At 38.8% G+C, this 18,978-nt stretch overlaps 1 protein-coding gene across 2 annotated transcripts in view; it reads right to left on the reverse strand.

The window, feature by feature from the left end:
• The window catches only part of ripor1 (RHO family interacting cell polarization regulator 1), a 71,461-nt gene that overhangs the window by 16,326 nt on the left and 36,157 nt on the right, over positions 1-18,978 (reverse strand). For both annotated transcript variants that reach the window (XM_067588702.1, XM_067588701.1), the window contains exons 2-14: positions 17,307-17,430; positions 14,972-15,124; positions 13,855-13,933; positions 12,391-12,414; positions 12,228-12,281; positions 7,807-7,956; positions 7,504-7,567; positions 6,587-6,630; positions 6,290-6,415; positions 5,966-6,114; positions 5,670-5,802; positions 2,007-2,132; positions 17-180 (exon numbers count right to left, since the gene is read on the reverse strand). In XM_067588702.1, the coding sequence (XP_067444803.1) occupies positions 17-180; positions 2,007-2,132; positions 5,670-5,802; positions 5,966-6,114; positions 6,290-6,415; positions 6,587-6,630; positions 7,504-7,567; positions 7,807-7,956; positions 12,228-12,281; positions 12,391-12,414; positions 13,855-13,933; positions 14,972-15,124; positions 17,307-17,404 (1,364 nt within the window). In that variant the 5' untranslated portion in view covers positions 17,405-17,430. The remainder of the gene's footprint in view (positions 1-16; positions 181-2,006; positions 2,133-5,669; positions 5,803-5,965; positions 6,115-6,289; positions 6,416-6,586; positions 6,631-7,503; positions 7,568-7,806; positions 7,957-12,227; positions 12,282-12,390; positions 12,415-13,854; positions 13,934-14,971; positions 15,125-17,306; positions 17,431-18,978) is intronic.

The following is an 18,978-nucleotide window of genomic DNA, read 5'->3' on the forward strand; positions in this document are numbered from 1 at the left end:
CTAGCAACAATGCTACCTGCTGCTGTCTGCTTGGTATTTGGACGTGTTGGGAGTCTCGCTGACTTTGTGGGTGGAATTTGGAGTTGAGGAAGCAGAGTCTCTGGGGCAAAATGAGATGTCAGGCTGCGGGAAGGAACTTCCTGTGACAGCTGGCTGGACCTCTGGTGTCACCACCACCGCCTTGAGAGCAAAAGAGACATGGACACAGAGTCAAAGGGAGAGTCTATTTTAGCCATCAAGAAAAAACCCTCAGGTTTTGACAGCACTCCAATGCACACATTACAGCCTGTTCCTGAGAGATATAGATAGATATAGATATAATGCACTCCAGTACACCAGCACCACCCATTACGACCTCAATATTACAGATAAAGTAGAATTATCTCCTTTCTGACAATGTCAACAACAACTGAAAATGTATTTGTTTAGTAAATGTAGAATTTATGGCAGAGCTGTTGTATTGGATTGCATTAGATTGAACAGGTAGTTAAGTGGCCAGTGAGGGTATATTCTCAATTGTTTCTTTTTTATCAGTGTTACAGATAAGAATAGTGAATATGTTCCCCACAAAATACATTATTTTCATTATAAAGTCCAATATGAATCTCCCAAAAGTCCATACAAGTTATACCTGGTATGGACTTAATAAGAATTTCTACAACAAAAGACATATTTGGAGCTTGCGTGGAACAAAATGTCATATTTGTAAGTAACAGAATTACTTAAATTGTAATGAATAAATATCTTCAAGCCCCCAAAAGACTGCATTACTTCTCCTTCAGAGAGATTCCTTCAATGTCAGTAAACCACCGTTCCTAGATTCCATGTCAGTCCACATGATCATCTAAATTCAACCATTCACATACATACTGTAGTTGAGCTGCACAACGGGCCTTTTTCACTTTTCCTTTCACTCACTAACAATGGCTAAGTTCTGTTCAACTGTCTCACAGTGTGACAGTGAGCCAGTATGAACAATATCAGAACCCTGAAACTGGAGCAGCTAAAGGGAATTGAGCCATTATTCATTTTATTATTTACACCTGTGCTTTTTTTTTTTTTTTTTTTACTGTGACACGTCTAAATGTCTTCTTGGAAAAGGCCTGTAGTATAAACTTATGTTTGAGCCTCCAAGACCATCTTATTCCTTCAGTTACTGCAAGTCAGCAACCTATTTTCAATATGACTTCTTAGTTTTGCTGAATGAATTGTTTACACATCTTATCTAAATTGGCAAAAAAAAGCTATTCAGAAGTGAGTCTGGCAACATTTGTAAGGGGTACAGCAACCTCGGAAGTATGTTTATCTTGAGTGTGCTTATTCTCCCCAACCAGGAAACAGACAGATTTGCCCACTTTCTCTTTGATGCTTGTTATCATCTGGCTAAAGTTGAGTTTTTTGACCATTTCAGAAGAGAGACAGTTCTTATTCCAAACAGGTTATCACCTCAGGGGTCAAGTAAAGGGAAGACCACTATGTGCAGCGGAGCTGACCGATAAATATAAAAGCCATTCATTATTGATGTAAAAAATTGCTGGTGCTGCAACACATTTACATAATATACCTTCACACTACTAAGACAGAGTGTGACAAAATGGCATAGTAATAGAAAAAAAATAAGATAAGCAAATTATACCCTATAAACAAATTTAACCAGTTGGATGATGATCATTGGTCATTTAAATATGCTTTTGTTGTTGACAACATGTGCATGCCATTTTTAGTTTTTGTGTGCCCTTGTTAGGGCTCATATTTATACATGCACACATAACAATAGTAACTATTACCATACTACTCATATTGTCTATTACAGTAGAGTTTTTAATTAATGGAAACCAATCCCTGTATAACAAACTCTGGTTTGTTTATTGCAGCTAAGGATGCAGGGCTTATTAAAGCCTGAGCGGCCAAACCAAAAGTCCCCTAACTGTAAAGCATGACTGTTTGCACATGTAAACAGGAGGTGGTTGAAGCTTAAATAACATGCAGTGTCTGTTGTGTGTTACCTTGGGATGTGTGGAGCTGCGTAGCCCTCCTGCAGACAGCTGAGGACTGGAGGAATCATCTGAAGATTCAGATGAATTGGACCATGCTGTTCCATTCTCTAACTCTTCATGACGGCGGAGCATGTTCTAAAAGAGAAACAGAACTTAAACATGTTGGACTCATGAAAGAAAATTGGACGTTTTGCCTGATAATCCAGCACATTGAGGACTATATGGGAGAGATGGTTTAACCTGCCGTCCCATTACATTTTCCATTATGAAAAATCCCGGAGACTAATTGACAGAAAGACAAAACTGAAGGCCTCACTTCCATTTTGGATCCAGGCCATAAGCAGTCAACAGACTGACAGATAGCAGGTGAATGAGCTAGTGAACTGTTGTTGTCCTGACACTCAGTGAAAAATCAAGCAAAATCTAGCTCAAACTAATAATACACAATCAAAAGGAAACTATCTGACCTATTGGAATGAAATGACCAAAACACAAGATAAGCTCAACTGTAGTATAGGTACCTCAGCACTATAGCTGACAAAAAGTAGAGGAAGCTTCACTTCTTAAAACCAGCATCATTTGTTCAATGATTTTATGTTGATATGTTTAATAATGCACTGTTCTGTTAAAAGTGTGTTGGTTATCTCTTGCTATTTTGTTTGGTTGTGTAAAATATAATTATTCAGCAATAATATAACTTTAACATTCATGCCAATAAAGCTTATTTGAATTTGAGTCGCCTAACATCTAGGTGGCTGGCTGGTTCACAGCTCAGACACTCTGACCTCTTAATTATTTTCACTGTGTAAGACTCTGCATTCCTTTACTTTGCTGATCAGTCAGATGTTACAGGCTGTCAACAGCACTCATTCATGCAGATCTGTTGTTTAACTTCAACTGGATCACAGACAGCTTTTGAGGATTAGGGGTACTTTAGATTAAACAATCTTGCAAGTTCAAATACACAATCCACTCTGCTTAATTATCTTCAGTCAACAGAGCAAGCAGTGTTCAACTCTGCTTTGTTCTCTTCTATTCTGCTTCAGTGACCAAACTCATAGAACACTGAGCGCACCACACGAGAACAGCCAATAGGAAAGTGATATGTCAACAGAGTTCACTGAAGTTAAATGGATAAGTAGGCACACTCCAAACTCAATGTGAATGCCAATTCTCAGAGAATGTCCACTGTAAACTTTGTGTTTCAATCTTTGTGACTGCTGGCTGGTGTAGCAGTGAACTGTACTGTGCACGAACCTTGAATCAACCAGCCAAACAACTGAAAATGACTGCTAACTTTACAAATGTGCGGAAATTAGTGGACGATTTGTTCAAAAGCTAACTAAGCTTTTATTTCTAGATTTTATCAGACAAGTGCAAAGTTAGACTCGGGTTACAAAATGTCAGAATTTTCTTTAAAGTGAGTTTATCCAAAGTTCCCCTCCAGTCAAAAATGAGGTTTTCTTCTTGTTCCTTCAGTTTGATGTTGTTCTCCTCACTGTGTAGAATGATGTATGTGCAGAGTTTGTTTTCATATTCATCCGCTGAAGGAGGAAATTTTCACTGTGATCACCTTAAATCAGTGTACCAACGAGCATGATTTGTGACATCACAACTAGTTTGGAGCCAGTTGTGGTCCAGTATGCAACTTACACAAGTGTGATGTTGAAACTTGAAGCCTCCAGTGCACAAACACTGAGAATGAACTTTACATCTTGTGTCCAACAGGTAAACTTTTGAAATATAAAATAATTATATAATGATAGATTCTGGATTTTTCAATGCGTGAGAATGAGAAAATTAAAATTTTTTAACCAGTAAATTGAACTTTTTCATGGAAAAATCATATTAGACACAAATTAATATTTGAAGATTATTTTTATAAAAATTCTCTGTAAAACTGGACTAGGTACAGCAGGTTAAAGTTGTAAATTCTGAAGGACAGTTTGGGTAATAACTCACCTTTTATTTTAGTTTTCTATTTCAAGTTTGACTCAAGTTTACAACCTATCTGATTGTCTGACTGCCGTGTTTCCAGATCTCAGAAATTTACTTGGCGACTGAATGAATGTTATTATTACTGATAGAAATGAAAAATGAGAAAATAGAACCAAAATTGTAATAAACCAGACTTATCCATTTAGACTCTTGAGATTTTTGGCAGTCACAACTGAGGAAATTGGATGTTTCTGTATATCCTCCAGACTATAGTTTCTAAGGTTCCACATTATCATAATATACATTATGCCAAGTGGTAATCATATTGAATTATGGGTCCTAGCTTCTCCAAGGTTACCCATCATCAATTTAAATAAGGGTAGTACTGTCTAGGTTCTACAAGGATCCACTCATTCGCCCTAAAGGCCTGTGGAGAGTCATATGTGTGCAGATTTTCAGTTTGACCAAACACTAGAGCAGATGATTTGCACTTCCTCCTCTCAAATGGAGGAAATGATGAGTGAAAACAGCTCGAGATGTGTTTGGAAACCTTGCATACATACCTCATGGCTCAGTGGAACCATGAGCAAAAGAATGGAGACTACAGTTCTAGGTTTCTAATGTTCTACACCACCATTACTGTCACCAGTCAGCATACTGGTGGGTTCTATGTTCCTATGTTTTCTGGGATTCTACCTCATCATGACTTACAACGGTGGGCTGTCTCGCTGGTGACTTGTCGCTACAGGAACAGCTCTGGCTAAGTGTGTCTCTGAAGATGTCCAGCAGCGGCCAGTGCTGCCGCCTGGTCAGACTCCGAGGCAGAGACTGCACGTTGGGCAGCCACGTGGAACAAAGGGCAATGGAGCAGTTAGGGAGCGGTAGTTTTTGGCTGAATTAAAGTACTCCTCCTACAGCAGTGGTTCTGAACCATGAGACCTCTAGGCCCCAGATAATTTGCTCTAAAAATAATGCTACATAACATAATGTGCTTTGTATCTTTTATAGTTTATGTTGTTATTTTACAGAATCCCAAAGTAGAGTTAAACTCAATTTTCAGTTTACTGGTGTTCAATCAATGTTCATTCATTTCCAGTAAAGATGGGAAATCCTCTCAGCCTGACTAGGGCCGAGTTCAAATGAGATGAAATGACGATCAGTTGATGCCATGTCTAGTCTAGTGCTAAGAAATTAATACCTGTGTGAGATTTACTGAACAGCTTCAGGAGTGGCAGTAAATCTGTCTAACCCTGTTTTAAAGTCATTGCCAAACTTTTTAACAATATCATTAAAATGAGACACAGCAGAGAATTATATAATCAGCACAGAACACCAGTGTTCAGCAATAGAGCAAAACACTTGATGTGTAACGATCTGTTCAAATCAGAATTCTAAATCCTGTGTGTGAGTCAGTAAACTAATGTGTGGTCACAATGTGGCCACTGCATGTTGCACTTGGCAGTAACTTTACCATGACAACAAATCTGAGTCACTTACTAGCTTGTCACTAAGTGAGGCAGCGGAGACACTGCAAATGAATGGAACATCATTCTGCTCCATATTTTAGGACTGGGCTACGTGGGAAGTGTACAAGTTCATTTTCACAAGTTACTTGTTAGTCCCTATTTCTTCAAACTTGACTTTGAGTGTCAGTCTTTAGAAAAGCTTCAATCAAATGTCACTGTGGGGAGAACAGGGGTAAAACAGAGGCTGCTAGAACACTGAGGAACTCACATAGAAGGCTTGTTCACGTAATGACGGTGTGTCAGGTGGACTCTGGTTGAAGATTGTTGAGAATCTCTTACTGACAGTTGGAGCTTTGTTGACAGTGCTTGCCACTGACCCTTGATCATCTTTATCAAATGGACTGACAAAGAGGAATGGAAGCAGAGGACAAGAGAGAAAAGATAGATTAAACAAATATTCCATTTAATATTTAATGAATGTTCTGTTAACGAATAAACATTGCTAATTAAATTACTCATAAAGCTTTCAATTACAATTTTAATAACATGCTTGAGTGAACTCACTTCCAGGTGACCTCGAGGCTTAGCTTAATGGTCCCCAGGTCATTAATATCCACAGCAACTGTCTGGGGTAGAGCAGCAAATAGGTCCTTAGTCTCACAGGAAACACTTCCCACAACCACGTGATTGGCCAGGCTCTTCAGCTCTGTCACCTAGGAGACCACAGAAATATAGTTGGATCATGCTATAAATCAACAAATCCAGAGACAGCACCAGTAGAGCAGTAATGGAGGTGATACATATATATATATATAAAACACCAAATTACTAAATGAATAATAAAAGTCATAAAAAAGTAATTATAAAAAGACAGAGGAAGGGACTGACCTTCACAGAGAGGAACTCGTTGATAAGAGGCAGAAACACCATCTCTTCACTGTCCCACACCTGCTTGGCATTGATCTCTATTCTGCCTCGGAGCTTCCAACGCTGCCGACCATACCTCATAAAAATCTGAACACACACACACACACACACACACACACACACACACACGCACCCATTATTTCATTATGATTTTCTGTTTTATTCACTACAAATGTAAAGCGGAGAGAGAGAGAGAGAGAGAGAGAGAGAGAGGGAGAAAGAGGGAGAGAGAGAGGGAGAGAAAGAGAGAAGACTAACCTCATACTGGTCACCAGCACACAATCTAGCAAATCCAGCTAGACCTAAAAGACAGATGGGGACAGATGTGACCAATCAGCTTCTGATAGAAAAAACAGCATATTATATTATATGAAAAAACAACAATGAACTGTGATATCATAACACATAATACAATAAAAAAGTAACTAGACTATATGAGATTTTGTGTCATTTGGATTGGTGAGCTAACAAATCAATACCATCATTAAATATTCAGAAATTTTACCACCAATCATTGGATTTTCCCCCAATCTGGAGGATATACTGGATGCACATCCAATATTTGGTGACATGTGAACAGTATAATTGTGAGCGACATGCAAAAATGTGTGCCACTTAATGATAGACGGCATAATGATGATAATAATAATAATAATAATACAGGAAAAATAATATGGTTCCAATAGTGCGCCTGGACCCCTTATTATACCTTCTTATGGTATAACAATGTATAGTTTGTTCATCGATCAAAGAGAAAACCGTTCAAGACAGCATTCAAATTTTAAATCTATCAAAGACAAATACAGCATTTCTGGCATTTCTGCTGTGGCATTCTCTAAAAAACTAACTTTCCACTATTCCACAAAGGTAGAGAAATAGCCTGTTGATGAAGTAAGACCATTTTGCTAATAATCAGATTCATTGTGTGTGTGTTCACAGATTAATGTCCATTTTACCCAGTAAACATGTCATGCACCAAAACAAATTGGACGATACTTTGAATCATGTGAGTCCAAAGATGCTGCATGCCAAATTTGAAGAAGACTGAATCAGTGGCAAAGGAAAAGTTCATAAAATACAAATTATGTGAACCTCCTGGTCACACTGAGTTGTGGTGTGTGTACCATCGCTTTTGGTGTGTGAAGACTGATATTTTGAAGAAGACTGCTCTTTACCTTTCATCTTAATGTGGAACTCTCCCAGCTGGTTCTCCAACTCACTCTCCAACACACACATGTTCTGCAGACAGGATCAGAGAGACAGATTTATTCCTGTTGACCTAACATGTCTCAACTATTAATCTGTTGTTTTTAAGTGATTCTCAGTAGTGTTCCAGTGTTGTTTTTTTCTAATGCATCCCCTTACTACTCTCTGATGCAACAGGCCTATTCCCCCACAAGGGTGACTACATACTTACCATTTCCTCCATTCCATCTAAATCCTCTTTTCATTCTATCCCTCTGTCCTCTTCTCCTTACCTCTGTGTACTCTTTGTATCCTTTGTTGGCCTCTGCTAGACTCTCCCTGGCCTCCTTACTGCCTGGAGAGGCAGTGTACGCCTTCACCATCTTGTTGGCTCCGTCCCTGAGTCTCCTCTGCAGGCAGTAGGCTTCATACAGCTCCTCAATCTGGGAAAAGACAGGAAAAAGTGCCATCATTCTCATCTCTGCAGCATATACAGTGAGCAAGCATGTTCAGAAACTAGGCAAAGCAAGCAGAGAGCTGAAAATATAAGTCAGCACTAGAGCTGACCTGGACAGGAAGCCAGTCAGTTAAGTCCGGAAACACTGTCTGCAGTATGTTTTTACACCACTGCTATAGGTGGGATACTTGTGTCGTAGCAGGGGCACATTCACAAACATTCCTCATACTTTAGGTGATGAAAGAGGTTTCTCGAATTGCTCTCTCCGGCAACAACTACCACCCTGCATAACCAGAAGATAATGTCTACTTGACATCAGGTTTCTTAAAGTTGAGCTATGTATAAATGTTATCATTGTTTGCTCCCACCTTTGTAATGCTGTCTGTGTCCATGTCCTCACTTTTAATAGCATGCAAATATGACATTGCTTCAGTATGAAAGGGAAGCCTACACTGACTTTGAAATGCATGATGCAATTTATATGATGTAACAATGTTACATTTAAAAAAAAAAAAAAGTACAGTAAACAAACGACCGCTACTCTGGACCATGCTGCTGGAAGGATTGTCTGATCAGTATCATGATCCGGTAGCTTTGTGGCTAGGAAAACATGTCCTTACACAACACAGATGTAATTAGTATGAATTATGATTTAAAGCTGCATTAGCTGTTTCTTGGCCACTTGGGGGCAGCTGACAAGCTGTAAACATGCCAAAAAAGTTGATATGGCTAACGTTCAATTCACACGGTAGAGATGAAGGAAACTGCTTGGTAATAATTCTGTGTGGGTTTGTCACTATGAGCGATAACTTCAGTCACTTGATCCTTTGTTTATATAAAAATACTGATTAGTGCAGCTTTAAAATGTTAGGAAGTTATCCAGTTTTATAGAAATTTCAAGAGAATCAGTTATTTTTAATTATGCAGCTCATAAATTTGTTGTTTTATTGCATGGTGCTTAAAAATCTAATCATATTATTTACTCTATAGGGTAAACGGTGGGCTTGCAATGTTTTTTCCATCAACAGATCAGGTTGCTTTGTAAAAAAAAAAAAAAAGACACCATAATGATGACGGCATGTGCTTCATTACAATATACCATCATAGAGACCCATAAAAATCCATTGCTTCATCTGTTTCATCCATTAACAGCAGCTCAAATCTGTTAGCTTGTCAAACCAGACCAGAACAGCAATGGCTATCTGATGCAGCTATAGCTAGCTAGCTTACAAGCTAATATTAGCTTGAAAACAACAGACGTATCAGTGATAAAATTACTGCTTTCCATTCAAACAACACAAAAATAACCAGGGTACATTCATAAACACAAATATAATGTATATATGTATAGATTATATTATATAATATATTTAGAGCTACGGGTTGAAGCTGAGGTCCTCCAACATGGCCACCAGAGGGTGCGTTACACCGCCACCTGACAGCCTTCCACATAAACCTACAAACGCTGACACACCTCCAGAGATCTCTGTCTGTTAGATCTTTCCATAGACTCCTTATTTGTGTTATTGGCTTGACTCAACCATCCTGGCTGTGATCTTTATCAAACCACTGTTACTGAGTCATTGTTATATCAGTGGGTGAGGAGGCTGATGATTCTAATTAACTTATTGCTGCCAGAAAAGAACTGATATCACACATCAGTATATGGGCGTACACAAACGCATTAGGCAAAGGCCATTCAGTCAAAAAGATATGTGTTGAGCAGCATGTATGTTATCTTCACGGTATGGACTTTTAAATAAAGACATTTAATTCTGTTGACAGCTACAGCATTCAATAAGAGTCACTGTCATCCCCCAAACTGTTTATCATCACTCTGCTTCACAGTCATCAGAAAAACACAGTGCGCAGCCCAGTACAACAACATGTTTGACTCTTTGCTGCTACCAGTTGCCAAGTAAAGCCAGTCTTTTCCTGACAGGAATAGTTCAATGCTTTTGCTAACAGACATTTCAACAGTCAATTCTTGCTGTAGTTGGACATTTGCCATTTGTGTTTGACTGAGTGACCCGGTATGAGACAGTGGACTGTGGCAAGCCTTTTCAACACATAAAAGAAACAGGAGATTCCGTTTCTGTCACGGTATTATTGGCCGTTAGCAGCAGTTTAATGAAACTAGGGGCCTGCCTTGGGGTATTAACTGATGCTAAGTAAGAGCTGATGCCGGGCTGTTTTGTTGTGCGTTGTGCTTGTCTGGAAAGTGAGCAAAAGGTCACGAGAGACACTCTTTTCTGCTACGGAAATTTGAATACTGGTTGAAGAAAAGACACAGCATGTATTCATCCTGCAAAAGGAACACTATATGTGAGGAAATATGAGTTAAATATCTTCATGTTGTCAAAAAGATTAGTGATTGAATGAGTAATGAAAAATCTGGGGGAGATTTTTTGTAAAACTTCTTAACTTCTTTGATTGATGTGAACAGAAAATGGTCTACTTAATTACTATAACTGGCTGCACTGGACTGGAGATGCTGTGAAACAGTAAGAGTCAGGAAAATAACAGACTGTAGCATTGCTGCTCTTTTGTCTTGACTTGTGTTGAAGTGATAAACTAAGAGTTTCACTATAGTAAATTTATATTGCTTATTTCCTATGCTGCAGTGATCAGTCTGATAAATCAGGTACTGATAGTATTTGTATATATTTCAATTCCCTCCTCCCATATTTTGAAACAGGAATGCCTTCAAATAAATGTTGCGTGTGACCAAAGATGCAATTTGCAGTGGTGTCACTTTTCTTTTATTATAATGAGAATTTAGCTGTTTAACAACTGAAAAAAGGCTGCACATCCAAGGAGAGGTATGAATAATTTACTGTACAGTACTCAAGAGTTGGCAGTGTACTGAAGTGAGGAGGATCTGCTCATTTGCTGTTGTGTTTATCATACCATTAAGTCATATACACATAATATTTTTCTTATCTGATCTTTTATCTGATATTTATTAGTGTTTCCAGCAGGAAAAAGGTTAGTCAGGGAGGTAATAGCCACACTGTAGTTAATGTTTAATAGAAACAAAAACAAGTATATAACTATGGGGATGAGAATGATACTGAAACACATTGAGGACAGGTTTCATTAAACAACAGGCCTCTTCAGGATCAACAAAAAACCAAAGTATTTGTTTCTCAGTTACACACATCTTACAAATTTCATCCAGTTCTCACCAAATTTGCTACATAAAATATTTGGATGATACTGAAATACATACAGAATTTGGCACAGTACATCTCTTAATATGCCCAGACAAGATTTACATTATCTTCCAAAACTCATGGCCACCATCAGCATCAGTATTACTGTCTATCACTGTATGGATTTGACTCCAAGCCAGATGCACTACTTCACAGTCTATGACATGAAAGTCCAACGACCTGCTCAGATAAAATGATCAGTATGCATGTCTTAAGATTTCTTTATTGTCATTTCTCAGCACTCACATACATCGAAACTAAATTTGTCCTCTGCATTTGACCCATCCTACACACACTAGGAGCAGTGGGTCGCAGTGCAGCGCCCAGGGACCAATTCCAGCTCTTTTTGCCAGTGCCTTGGTCAGGGGCACCCACGGGAGTATTAACCCTTAACATACATATTTTTGATGGTGGGAGGAACTGGAACACCCAGCAGAAACCCACACAAACACAGGGAGATGCATGTAAACTCCACACAGAAAGGACCTCTTGCTGTGAGGCAACAGTGCTAAACACTGAGCCACCGTGCCATGCTTTAATCTTTTTTTTGGATTTACAGTAAGGTAAATTGAAATAGGGTATGTTGACTTGAAAACTGAATGATTAAAACGGTAATTGCCAGACTACTGCAGCTGATACACACTGTTAATTGGTACTTGGTTTAAGATGAGTGCCTTGTGCTGCCTCCTTTATGACTATGATTTACAGTCTCAGCCACCTGAATTGCTGACACATCAGTCTTAAAATAACATAGCCACAGAAAACTGTCTCAAACATAATGAAAACTTAAAAAGATGGGAAAACACAAGTAGACTCTCACCAACACCGAATCCCACAACAAAATGAAAATGTCAGGAGACATCGAAGGGTAATGTGAATACAAAAAATAAATGTGAATAAAATCAGTCAAGTTGAGCTCACTCATGATCACAACTCTGTGACATTTCCATAAGGTTTCAGCACATTTTACTTCCCATAACGTTCACCCACATGAATGTTATGACAAGGTAGTCATGTCTGACTGGGATCATGGAGGTCTTACCTTGCTGAGGTGGAACTCCAGTCGTCTGATGTACCTCTCAGTCATCTTCACTTGCTGTCAGAGAGAAGTACGGTCACATTTAATCCTACTAAACAAGAGCAACTGACCTATACTCAGAATATGTCAAAGTTAAATTTGCTGTAGTGTTCTATAGTGTACTCACCTTGTCCAGTTCATACAGGAAACCCTGTGGAGACAGTAAACATGAAGTCAGCAGAATCTCTCACACATGATGACACACATGATTTTAATCAAGTGGCGGGACAGTGGGCCTCATGCAAGAAACACTCATATGAATAGATTTGCTCTTAAGTGGTACATACCAGTGATTTAAGAGAATTTGTCACATTCTACAATTTTCTACCAGAGTTTTCTCTGAAGTACAAATGAAATTTACGAGCAGCCCAGACCTGTCATACAAGTCACAACCAGACAGTCTGACTTTCTCCACAGGGCAGAAAACACTCTGTGTTCATGTTTGGAATACGACTTGAAATACTCAAATGAGCAAACTCCACAGAAAAAAGTCAGAGAGATTTAGGAGAAGAGTATGAAAATGCACTGCTTGAGGCCAATTGTGGTGTATACTTTTTATGTTAAGTGATATTTTGTTTGACAGAATATTTTTATGTTCCAATCCTACTCATCAAAACATGATGAACGTTCCAGGCCACAGAATGAAAACATGTGAAATCCCACAGATGGATGGCTAGTTTTAAAAGCTTAACAACTGATAAAATACTACAGAGGCATGTGTACTACTGAAGAAAGTGTTCACAGTGTTTTTTGATTCTTGTCTTTTTTCTTCTCCAGATTGTTCCTCTGCAATAATATCTTTTTCAGATTTTTTAAGCAGCCGTGTTCAAGGACACTCTGACACCTCAGCTTTCAGAGTCAAATGGTAACCTTTCAAATACAGGACATAACCAAATTCACATTTACTCTTGATAATGTCTATGATTACATTCTATTTGTCTTCTGGGTTTGATTTTAAACAACAAGTCATAAAGCCACAATAAAAAGTGTTAGCGTCTGCATTAGACTTTCAAAGTTGTAACAACCTGCAGTCCTGGGCCATCTATCTACTAAAGGAAGGAATCTCTGTCTGTATGCCTGTACGTATGTCCTTTGTGTATCTCTTGAAGTGTTCATCTGATCAACTCTACACTTGGTGGGTGTATGTCTGGGGCCCAAAGGGGGAGCCGTGTTGAATTTGGTGCAATTTGGGCATGCAATACGTTTAATATTAATAAATATTGAATAAACCAGCAATCAGCAATCTGCTCCCCTCTGTGCAGTGGCAGGGCGGAGGCACAGTGTTGAGTGTAGGTCACCCATGTTTTGGAAGTGCTCAGAGCCCAATATACAATGACTGTAGTTAAGCATGTAAAACAGAGCAAATACTTCCACGGGCAGTTCAACACCGGTTTCTCTTATATGTTCTGAGACCATGGCAATTGTGAAGTGCCACTATAGACAAAACACAAAACTTTGGAGCAAACATATCCACTCAAATCTGAACTGAAGGCACAGAAAATAGGAATGTTCTAAGAGCTCGGTATGATCGATCCACAGGCGTGTTTTGAACAGGCACTGCACGAGTAGACAGTAAAATAACAGAACATACCAATCTAGAGTTCCTCTTTGATTCTTTCATCTGTCTACTGAGGTTGTCCAAGTCCATCTGATGAACCTGCAGATAAGACCTGAGAGAACACACACAGACACACAGTGACAGAGGTCATAAAAGGGTCAGTTCACTCATCACATATTTTCGCTCTTGGACTTACAGTTTTAAGATATCCACCTTTGTCTTAATTACCTACCTGAATTACCTACATCAGGCACTCAAGCTCCTTGCTTGTTTACACTTATTTATTCAAAACCCTTATTTATATCCAGGTATAATATACTGCTATACTGTGGTACTATGTCCTCACCAGTGCAATATCTGTTGTCTCTTAATGCGCAATACCTCCTTCCAGCTGCTGCTCCAGTACTTCACTAGTTCTGTAAATAATTGTCGGAGTGCTGTAAATAACTGTTGAACATAATGTAATCTCACAGACCTTGCTACTCTTTAAAATAACTTAAATTCTTTTAATTTAATCTAAATTTAACTTATTGTTAATTTGTTTCTTTTTTTAACCTGAGTGAACTGCACAAGAATTCCAATGTGCATGTATCTGTGCTTGTGCAAACGGAAATAAAGTCTCTTAAATCTTGAATCCTGATGGAGTACTGTTTTAAGGACTTGTTGTCCACTTGGCCAGTTGCTCACATGCTTTTTCAGAGTGGACATATTGAAGTTTCTTTCTTTACTTAATTCCAAATCTCATCATAAAGGCCATCAGTGAAAATGAACATTTTACTTGACAGGGTTATAATTTCACATTTCTACTCATTGTCAATCAATCCATATACTGTATTCAGAGGGAAGAAATTTGATCCCCTCTGAACCACAGTGCAACAGTATCACAGAGTAGGAACAGGGGACAAATTCACAATATAATGCCTTTTTGTAACATTTTTTCCTGTTTTCTCATCCTCACTTGGAATGTCCACTTTCCCCTGCACTGCAGTCCCTGCCATAGTTTACTCTACTGTGGGCCTCTACACTTCCTCCATGACAGACGGTGTCACTGGATGCTTCATCTCCCAACAAGGACACAATCCCTCAAAATGAAAACTAATTGTTGCCGTCTGTACATATGAGTGCCTGTGTGTGTTGTGTGTGTACTTACTGGAGGCCTCTCTTCAGAGCCTCGTAGACTTCGTCCAGCCGCTCTGGTTGAGGGACTTTAGGTGGTGGGTTGGATTTATTGGACATAGTAAACATCCTGCTGGCTCTGCTGGGCTTCCTGCTGAGACCTGGAGTGCTGAACACTGAGAGGTTCCTACAACATCAGCAACATCTGGTCAGAATCTTCAATCTACCGTATTACGGTATGTTTACGTTTTATTGCATGCTTGGGATAAGACAAGGCAGTCATTTTATTTTCATGATTCGAAGGATGTGCATTTTGTTCGGTGATTATGAAACAAATCTAATCCTCTATCTTATGAACGTAAACAAAGACATGAAATATATGATAGTAATAATAATGTGAACACCAGGTACTTGTTAGTTGCCCTATTTCTCACATGTTTACTTGTACATCTGGTTTTAATCTGGACAAAAACATATTCATGATTACTAGTAAGCACCTCACTTTGTTACCGATTTATCAAGACAAACATAAGCTCTTACTGAAAAAAAATAGGGTGTTGTTGAGATCTAATTTTGGATTGATGGATGTGGATTAAAAAGTCTACATGGAAATGTGTCACTAGTTGAGCCTTGTCCTGGATCAATGTACATTTTAAATTGGTATTCTGTACAAAAGGATATTCAACTCAGGACAAAGCCAATCTGTGAACAAGGAAATCCAAATGGGTTTAATTTGGCACTGAAAAACTCAAATGGAGAAACAGTATTTTGGGCTGTGGTGATTCTGATGTGCGAAGTGCGAGTTCATATGAGTCACACACGCTGACAGGACAACAGGGTTTATCATAAAGTAATATGCTGTTTTAACAGAAGAGATTTATTTGAAAAGTTTTCCAACTGAACAATTTGGTGTGGAGTCATAACAAGAAAAATATGTCTTTATAATGTGAAAATACTGTCTCTCACCATAATGGGAAAAGGATCTGAGCAATTTTTTTTTCATGATGGCAGCAGTTACTGGCCAGAAAAACATGTTGTCATTCTTAATAGGTTTACAAAGCATTTGGCCACTTGTGATAGCAGTGGAGAGCCAGGCTTTGGTCCCTCTCTCCCTCCCTCCCTCTCTCCATCCCCCCATTCATCCAGTTCAGCCTCTCTTGGACGTGTAGTTACAAAATAATGTTTGTTATTATAGCCAGGCAATGAATGCTCATCTCAACTTGACTCCTATTAGTGATGGAGGAAAATGTGTGATAGAATGTAATGGAACAGCCATACAGTACATATATTCTATATAGGAGGTATAAGAGAGGGGCTGAGGTAGTGCATCTATAAATGCATGTATAGAAATCTGCCTTAATTTTGTCTCATTAGTTGTAATAACTGAAAAACAAGATTTTGTTGAATTTTTTGAGTCAGATAACACTGGTACATTTGGTTCTGTGTGTCCTGTACAGGATGTGGTTAGCCTTGTTTAGCACAAAGGGTGAATCACCTTCCAACAACTCAAAGGCATCACCAAAGACTTTTACTTCACTGAGTGAATCCACTGACCTCAACACTCTTGTTCATATGAACAAATATTGGTGCAAAAAATATGAAAGGCCCTCTCTAAAGCCAGTGTTTGGTTTGTCTGTTCAGGGCTACTGTAGAAACATGGTGGTGCAACATAGCGGCCTCCGTGGAAGAGGACTCTCTCCCTATGTAGATATAAAGAGCTCATTCAAAGCTAACAAAAACACAATGAATTTTATTTTCAGGTGATTATACACTAATTAAAACATACTTAGGAATATTATATTCCATTTTCGTTCTGCTAGATGCCATTTAATCTACACACTGCACCTCGAAGTGCTTTGTTTTAGTCAGTTAGGAACTTTTTGGAGGTCATAGTCACAGTCACAATGTGAACAACACTGACATCAAGTAATCCTCATGCTCATCGGGCCTGTCATCAGAGGAGGAGGAGAAGCTAGAGAGTGAAAACATGTCCCACTGCCCTCTTTAAGTTGCCAATGTCAGGACTAAATGTGGCTTCACTGTTTCTCTGTAGCATGCAAGACACATCCAGATTATTATTATTTTTTATATAAACACAAAAATGAACAATTCCTGTGTAAAAACAGTATGAAATTCATTGAAGAAATAGACAAAAAATGTACTTTGACAGATGCAATGTAATTTCAAATTATAATAATACACATTGGACCTAAAGACCCCTTATTGCTCAATTTCCACCTTGTATAAACAGACACACACACAGTCAGACTGTCTGTCTTTAGAGCTCCACCTGACAGGATGTCCTGTCAAATGTGTACTTCCCTGTTGTGTGCACATGTGTGCGTGCGTGAGTGTCTGTGTGTATGTACCTGTAGGACTTGTCGTAAGTGTTGACTCCAGTGAAGCTCTGGCTTCTAGTGATGGATCTGGAGGTGAGGCGTCTGGCAGGGCGAACAGACAGCGACATGGTGGAGAGAGTTCGGGATGGACTCCCTGTACAGAGCAGAGCAGAAGAACCATCAACAGACTGCTGATAATTCACACACCACCAGTGTTATCACAACTAGCTTTTTTCATATGTACACATATATCTATACATACTGTACAAACAAGTAGACGCAGTTTAAAAGAAAAATAAAACTAATCAAATGTGCAGGAGAAAATGAATGTTTGCAATCTGCTTTGACACAATTGTAATGTTGGATCACATTTCATGCAGCTTGGAGCATAAAACCCAAAAGCTGCTTCACCAACTTTAGATTTAACCTTTGGAACAACCAGAAACACACTCCCACATGACAGTTTGACGGTAATGACAGACAAGAAACACACATGTTGTGGATGTAAATGCACGCAGAATGTATTGCAGTCAGACTGTGATATGATAGTAAGGGTTAGGGGATCTGGCTGGCATTGTGATTGGCTCTGACCACATTTTTTAAGAAAATGTAACTTTGCCTCTTCCTGCTTTCTCAGACTGTCCATCGAAAAGTTTCAGACAAGCTCTTCCTCTACAAAGGAGAAATAAGAGAGGAAGACTGCTTGTCCATACCAGGTCTAAATACAAAGCCCATGTGATCAGATATCATCATTCACATAATGTACTAATATAAGTGAACACTAGGTGGAGATGGGGTCAGGTGCACTTTTAATCTATACAGCTGTCTAAACCAGTCATGCATCAGACAAGCTTCACTGTACATGTTTAACTGCAACATAAAGCACTTTTTAAGTCTTTATATGTTCGCTGACTTACGTGTGTAACTGCACTCAGATGCAAATCAAGCTGATTCACTGTTTACTGAACAGAAATAAATAGAAACCACAAATTGAATCCAACTCCCTGACTAACTCATTTACTGCCGAAACACTGATAAATATGTGTCATGTGAATATTTTGGCAAATGGCATGATGTCACAGTAAACACCGTAGAAAATGAGCAGATCATACTCATTTCAGCACACTGCCAGCACTTCAGTACTGTGCAGCACATGATGATATAATGTAAAGTATTTCTCATTGTCTTTTCCTCATTGTAACAAGGTCAAGTGGATGGTACAAGAGTCTCTTTTTGAATTTTGCGAGACACACACTCACACACACACACACACACACACACACACACAGGGCAATGAGAAAATGTAAATTTCAAAGGCCTTGAACTGTTTTTAGGTGAAGACTTCATTTCAATTAAGAATTATAAATAAAATCGGGTGAAAATGGGCATTGTAGAGACTACTGGATTTGTTGAGCGATTCAGACAAATCCTCCCTTAGGCCCTTTGAGTCAGAACAGTAAAGCTTTCCTAAATGGTCACTAATTAGCTCTTCTTTGGTCCATGTCATAAAGTTAGGATTATACGTTCCATGTCTGTGTAGCCATGAGACTCCATGGAATTTCATCATCTGTTGATGTTCATGAGTGTCCACATGGACATGTAGCACAACATTTATGACTGCATCAGCTGTAGGCGCTGACTGCGCACGTGTGGAACACTTATGTGTGCCATTATTACAGTGGAGCTAGTAATTATACTTTGT

This window comes from Thunnus thynnus, chromosome 5, assembly GCF_963924715.1.
Source record: "Thunnus thynnus chromosome 5, fThuThy2.1, whole genome shotgun sequence".
Taxonomy (NCBI): Eukaryota; Metazoa; Chordata; class Actinopteri; order Scombriformes; family Scombridae; genus Thunnus; species Thunnus thynnus.